Source organism: Styela clava, chromosome 7 (assembly GCF_964204865.1).
Source record: "Styela clava chromosome 7, kaStyClav1.hap1.2, whole genome shotgun sequence".
Classification (NCBI taxonomy): Eukaryota; Metazoa; Chordata; class Ascidiacea; order Stolidobranchia; family Styelidae; genus Styela; species Styela clava.
The window spans coordinates 6204008-6211366 of record NC_135256.1 but is presented as its reverse complement, the minus strand read 5'-3'; the positions used below and the strand labels follow the sequence as shown (position 1 = coordinate 6211366).

At 36.6% G+C, this 7359-nt stretch overlaps 1 protein-coding gene across 1 annotated transcript; it reads left to right on the top strand.

The window, feature by feature from the left end:
- Window positions 1–2001: 2001 nt before the first annotated feature.
- On the top strand, window positions 2002–6467 carry LOC120328571 (selenoprotein K-like). Its single transcript, XM_039395099.2, has 4 exons — window positions 2002–2162; window positions 3755–3839; window positions 4715–4792; window positions 5585–6467. Exons 1-4 carry the CDS (start codon window positions 2144–2146, stop codon window positions 5679–5681), a joined length of 279 nt encoding a protein of 92 aa, XP_039251033.2. The 5' UTR covers window positions 2002–2143; the 3' UTR covers window positions 5682–6467.
- Window positions 6468–7359: the final 892 nt, after the last annotated feature.

The following is a 7359-nucleotide window of genomic DNA, read 5'->3' as shown; positions in this document are numbered from 1 at the left end:
CCTTAGAAGTTGGTCTATTTGGAATGTCTCGTTATCGCAGTTGCACCGCTTGAGCCATGCATGGATTCCACATAATAAATGTTAAGACAAAAAAGAGACTATTGAACTCAATACTTATGTGGATTTTAAAAACTGCCGGTGTGAGCATCTCCTTCAAACACGTTATATGTCTGTATGTCAACCATGGCCACAGGTGGATAGGGACAATAACGATTGTGTTGAAATACTGTACTGATGCAATATAGGATAGGATAGGATTTACATATTTATCCCGGGGGAGAGGAAAGCCGATAAGACGGCTTATCCATACGGCGAACCACGGCCTCTCGTCCGGTTACCATTCCAAGTCTGGTATGGGATTAGTTTTACTGTATTATTTGTCTTCGGAAGCATGGACTTGGTGGTGGAGGAAGCCGTAACCGTCCAGCGGTTACGTGAACCACCCAACGACGGCGAGGAGTCCAGCAATCCTCTCGCACATAACCATCCCTGCATGGGATTCGAACCTGCGAACCCACGCAGAGTAATTAGAGGTGCGGTGGCGAGCGTATTCCTAACGCTTAGCCCGTTGAGCCACACCGCCGCGCCGACAGCAATATTCTGTCGATAGATCTCTGCTCAAAAACCTAGTACAGTAATGATAACCACGGTGCTCAAGTTTGCATTGGAGTTGACGAATAAATGACTGATTGATAAGCTTATCCGCTAAGAAAACTGGTAACTATACGCCGCCATAAGTTTCAGTACCGTAAAGCCTGTGTTTGAGTTCTGGAGCAATCAGACGGATTAAATAATTTTGTGGCTAGCGTGACGTATGCCGACCAAAGCGAGCTTTATTTTTTATGTGCAGACGACCGTGTTTCCCGAAATTAGGACATTGTCTTATTGAATTTCAAATTTCTTCCTCAAAATAACACTAGGGCTTATGTTCGGGGATGTCTTCTATTTTAAATTATCAAAAACAAAAATACAAAGTAAAGAATTACGATATTTTCAAATACTGGTATGCAAAATATAAAAACCGATATCCATTTACTTATGAATAACACGTTTTTATTCAAAATATCTGCAAAACATAGATTAATAAACGTGTAGGAGAGATTTCTTGCTACGGACTATAGGTCTTATTTTAAGGTGAGGGCTTACAGTATATTAAAATAATTCCTAATATTCAGGCTAAGTCTTATTTTCAGGTAGGTCATATTTTTGGGGAAACACGGTAACAATCAAAGCAAATTTCGTCGTGGGATCGATAAGAACATGCGGCCCACAATGGACGAAAAGTCGGGGCAGATTATTATTCTGGGTTTTATCTATATTATTACCATACGTCCCGCTTTAGGCGGAACAGTCCCGCTTTTTAGCGTCTTGTCCCGCCGTCCCGACAAGTCAGCCAAATTTCCCGATTTTGCGTTCAGCCATCCAGCATAATACACGAACATGTTCTCGTTACTGTTGTTGCTGTGTAGCGCAACGCTAGCGTACTTACTGAAGGTGAATGCGTTATTTTGTTTGTTTCCTTGTTTCCCGCTAACATTGTTAGCGAACGCATCACATGTAAAATCAATTCTAATTGGTCCTGTTCATGTAACATTGAACAACGTTTTTTAAAGGCGTTATCTACAGAAAAAAATCATGCTTGGGCGAATACGTAAATTCTCAAAACTTGAAAACGGCAGACTATTTCATTATTCTTTATTCCTGTTGCTGTACATAAAAAATCTGAATTCGGATCATTTGTATCGTTAGCGTCTATTCCTTCCTATTTTTCGAACTTAACTCGATATTTAGACAGAGAATATGCGCATGAACTCTCGATGACAATATGGTCAATGAAGACAGCCGGGGTGGCTTAAATGTAAGCCTAGGTAATAAAATCGGAAACTGTAAAGATACCGGAGGCGTCCCGCTTTAAAGTAAAAAAATATGGTAACCCTAATTATGGGCCCTCCTCCCTGTCGAAAAAAATTGAAATCGGGCAAAATATTTATGCCCAGTCACGTTTTCAGTGTTGTCACGTGACTCCTGATATTTGTTTACGTGTGTATCTTTGAGTGGAGGTGGTTCTTGTCAAGCAACTACCGAAAAAGGGGAAGCTAAACATTTAATACTTCGTAGTGGGTCAAGTTAGAAAAAAATCAGGATGCCTTATGTCGCAGGAGGTAAGATTTTTTACTATATAATATGAGTTTAATGAGCAGATAAATATTTTTTAGTCTGAACGGCCATGAACCGTTTTGTCCGGACTCGTTAAATTTCTGAATTTGTTTTTTCAAATTTTCACTTGGCGTATTCCATGATAATAATTACGCTATATACTGGGAAATAAATACATATAATCAATTTTATAGGGGTTCCTCGTGCCCCCAGAATGTTCATTGTGATTCTACCCCACAAAAAAGTTTGAAAACAACTGAATCAGAATATTTATCTGTTTCTGCTTTTTTTATTTGTTTCTTTTATTTTCTTCATTTATCAGAAGGTGTTGTAGACTCTATGGCAGAGCAATCCTTCTTTCGCAATAGGAACCTGTCATTTTAATACCGTACTTATTACAGACACTTTAATGTTGAATGTTTTTTTATTTGAAGTCACAATAGAATAAATATAATTCTTCTTTGATTCTGATTATCTTGTTTTCATCAAATTATTGTATATTTGTACAGTAAAGCAGTTGTACTGTAGCATATAGTTTGACAGCACCAGTATGTTAATTACAAAATGGCCGCAGTTTCTAGATCGGTCCACCTTTGTTTTTTTATAGCCTAGTCATAATCCTATAACCGTGATTGTATATAACAGTCATTTCTATAATGTGCAACAAATAGGGTCTGTTTGCGTCCCGATTTAGTAATCAGTTTTATTTATTTTGTTCTTATCAATTATCTTATTGTCTGATTATTAATTATTCTATGCTGATTATGGAGTCAAAAAATAAACTTATACTTATGAACCAAGACATGAATAGATCAAGTTAGTAAATTAAAAATGGTGCTTACAAGTTTAGTTAATGAAACTTATAACTTGTGATAGATCGATACAGTGAATAACAGTTTTTAAATAACATCTGGTAAAAACATGTCAAGATTATTACTAATTTAATAAGTGCATAATTGGTGATTTTTGATTTGACACAAGCCTAGCCTTTCCTTAAAATGCAAAACTTTTCACTTTCTCATACAATAATAATGCTCATCTGCTAACAATTCGAAAAATTTTCTGTACGCAATCAAAAATGCAAAACACCCTGTTAGATGGATATTTATTGAATTGTATTAATTTGTAACTGGTTAACTAACTGAACATCCACAACTATCATTTCAGTTTCATTTGCAACATAAATTTTCCCATAATATAAAAATGTCACATATGCTTATAGATATAAGCTACAGATTATTTACAAATTTTGCCTCAGTTTTATTTATTTTGTTTTTATCAATTAATTTTTCATCTTTTATTGAGTCAAAATAAACTTATACTTATAAATGAGTACATTTGCAAAATTTTGCATTACCGATATTTCAATTTGAATCTGGACCGGAATGCTATTTCTTGTACTGACTTATGAATAATATTGAGTGGACCTGCAGAAGTGCTTTTGTATACAACATTGGCCACTGCATTTGAACTGATTTTGATAGCAATATACAATGTTCAAATGCGTATGTAAGGTGAAAAAGGAGTGTGATTTTCGAACATTTCTCTATTGTGATTTTACTTTTATTTTGAATTAAACGAGGCTTTTCTTTCCCAGGACAATCATTGACGCAACAATCGCCATGGAGAGTTTCCATTGTCTATGATTTATTTTGGGGTCTTGTTAATGTTGTTGTTTTATTGTAAGTTTATTATATTTATTATGCATGGTGCAAATCTAGCTCATTACAAATGTTCCTTTGCTTCAATAATTCAAAAAACCTTTATAATATATTTCGATGTAATCATTATTGACCATTGATCAGAATTATTATTGATCATCTCAGCGGTGTGGCGCATCGTGCTAAGTGCTAGGAATACGCTCGCCACCATACTTCTGATTACTTCGCGTGGATTTGCATGTTTGAATCCCATGCTGGGATAGCTATGTGCGAGAGGATTGCTAGACTCTTCTCCTCGTTGTCGTAAGGTGGTTCATGTAACCGCTGGTCGGTTACGGCTTCCTCCACCATCAAGTTCATACTTCCGAAAACAAATACATGGCTGACTAATCCTATACCCGACATCGACTGGTAATTGGATGAGAGGCCGTGGTTTGCCATATGATTAGGTCGTCTTATCGGCTCTCCTCTCCCCTGAGATAAATATGTAAATGCTATCATATTGCATGCCTGTCAATCATAATAATCTATAATCAGGATGGTTCTTATGTTTTGTCAGATTAATCAGTAATGCTCTTTTTACCTGGTAATGATTTCCCTGCAAATGGAAAGATTTCTCTATGTTTTTAAGACTGTTATTATTAATTTTGGATTGAGATTAAGCTATTCAAATAAACTTGCCTGGGCGTCCCTAGTTATGAAATAACTCTCCAATCAAGGCTTGAAACGAAACTCAGACATATTTTCTGAAGGTATCACTTGAGCTTTCAATTTGATAATTTCTTTCATTTCCAGCCTTCATGAATCTGTATGCCTTCCACTTAACTTTACTCTAGTTTGGCTGCCCAGGTAACAAATAGTCCCTCACCAAAAATTAATTATTCTTGTTTCACCAGTTTCCAGACAATGATTCAACCAGATTTAACAAGCAAAGGACGAGGAATGGATTCAAGTTATTCCAGTAGGCCTGGAAGGTAGGTTTTTTTATTATTAGACTGTGTTTTATATAAGTCGCAATTTTGAATATTTACTTAGAATATGGGTGAATTTTCCATGGGTGTTATTTTTTTTTTTGGAATGGTGCTCACTGCTCACCCACATATGTAGCACGATAAGAGAATTTTATGGGATATTTAGTACATTCGAATTTATGTTATGAATCCAGGGGACATGGGCTTTTGAAAAATAAAGTTGTCGTATGGTTAAATCGGGTATTAGGAACCTGTTGCATGCTTGAAATCTACTGCTTCTCTGCCTATTTTTGTCAAAAATATACTGCTATCGTATGGCGATAGAAAACATTGAATGATTATCGCTTATGTACAAGATATTCCTCTAAATGCCTCACCATTACTGGCATCTGTCTGTTACCACCTGTATATGGTAATTCTGGTTGAGGCTCATCAGGTCATATGCCTGCAAGCTGCAAACAAACTATTTTAAAACCAGAATCTAGAATTTATGTAACCCCATTCACAGAGAAGTTTCACTGTCCCTGTCTAAATCAGCAGGCTGTTTGTTATCAATCAATATGTTAACTTTTCGAATTGACGATTTTGATATATGTAAGAGGATTGTCGGTCACTAATGGCTTCCTTCACCAAACAAGTCATACAACTGGTTACGGATTTGAACTGTCCATCAGACTGCATATCATCGGTTTAGTGCATGATCAAGACGGCATAATGTCTTTCAGTTACCACCATTATTACCAATGTTAAATCCTACCCTATCCTTTATTATATGCTGAAATTTTTTTTTTGCAGTGGGCCAGGAGGACCCGGTGGTCCAAGGAGAAGAATGGGTGGATTTAGGGGCGGGGCTGGTTCACCCAGTCCCCCACCCGCGGCTGGAGGCGGATGAGGAAGGTAAATGCTCACTGGTAGGTTGTTAACCCTTCGTGGTTAGCAACCCCAGTGGGCCTGGGGCCAGGTTGACATGGATTACATACACCTGGCCCCCGCATTTCAGCATGGAGTTATGTTAGACCACAAACATAAATAATGACGCTGCGTTGTTCAACTCCAATCGGAGCCCAATGTAGTTGACAACCTCTGTGCGAACAATTTGTAAAAAGTCTAAAGTTGTGTATTGCTGCTCTGTTTTTGTTTGAACTACTCTGTAATCTTTACTCAGAAAATTTTCTAAATATACACATAATATAATATTGTCTCAAAGAACTCGAAAATATAATAACTCAGAAAATTTTCTAAATATACACATAATATAATATTGTCTCAAAGAACTCGAAAATCGTTCAAATTTTTTTTAATCAGTTTTAAAGTCTAAAATCCATAATGTTAATATGTCCATCTCACAAGGCGCTGTTTAACCAATTTCATCTTTTCCTGTCTATAAATATGTAGGAAAAGATGAGAATTAATCGAGTTTTAGTCATATTGACTTACAATTATTCGGTTTAATTGATTGTGAGTTTGTTTTTTGGGGTGAATATTTGGTGCAGATAAGTTGGGTGTAAGGATTCTTACTGTTTTCTAAAGTTTGTGTAAAATCTGATAGCAATCTGTTTTGAGTTTTGTGGTGACTCTAGCTGCATTGCTATCTGGTTTTGCCATATTTCTGTTATCTATTTGTTAAAAAGATCTAGAAATTGTATATATTTGTGCAATAAACTGTGTAGAAAGGAAATTTGTATTGTTTAGTTACATGCGTTGCTCGAGGTCTAGATAGCAAAGTTAGATTAAAATGGAATACTATCTCAAAAAACTGGAATAGCTTGTGGTATGTTTTAAATATGAGGGAATGATGCATTTTTGGGAAGCTAGTTCAGCTATATTTTAAAGCAATGTATCTTTTTTGCTGTATCACATTGTCTAATCAGCATTTCTTGGCATGCGGAAAATATAACAACAGGTACATTTGATTGTTTTTGGGGTAAATCTGGAGTCTGTTTCGGTAATCGACATGGTTTGGGATTCATAAGCATGGAATTCGCATATTCATCCTGTGGGAGAGGAAAGATATAAGACCTCGTTATCATATGGCGAACCACGTCCTCTCGTCCAGTTACCAGTCCATGTCGGGTATGGGATTAGTTAGCCAGTGATTTGTTTCCGATGCATGGACTTGATGATGGAAGAACCTGGAGTGAATAAGATTCAAAGTTGTCGTTCCATTGGAAATCAGGTATTACTGATGCAGAAAACTAAAGATAGCTGTTTCAGCTTCATTTAGGATATGCTGGAGGTAGAGAAAGCGATCAAAGTGCCGAATAGTTGCGATTTTGCTCACTATAGGACTATATTTATTCGATCTTCCAAAACGACCAGGTGAACAGGCAGTAACATCATTGATACCTTTGGCCCGGTCAAGTTATCAAAGGTAACATAACAGCGCACGCAGGTGACACCAATGCGTTTATTGCAAAGTTTAGGCAAGCAAAGATTAAGCAAAGCAAAGATTATTCCACCGATTGACTTAAAAAGCAAGCAACTGAACAAACTTATTCTAGCATCTGTGCAAGTGCTGCTTGTTGAGTTGCTTATCAAATCAAAATCCTCAAACCGATTTGGCGTTGAAT

Coding starts and splice junctions, on each gene's coding strand:
- LOC120328571 (XM_039395099.2), top strand. Junction 3,840..4,714: donor GTTAATGTTGTTGTTTTATT/GTAAGTTTATTA, acceptor TTGTTTCACCAG/TTTCCAGACAATGATTCAAC. Junction 4,793..5,584: donor TATTCCAGTAGGCCTGGAAG/GTAGGTTTTTTT, acceptor TTTTTTTTGCAG/TGGGCCAGGAGGACCCGGTG.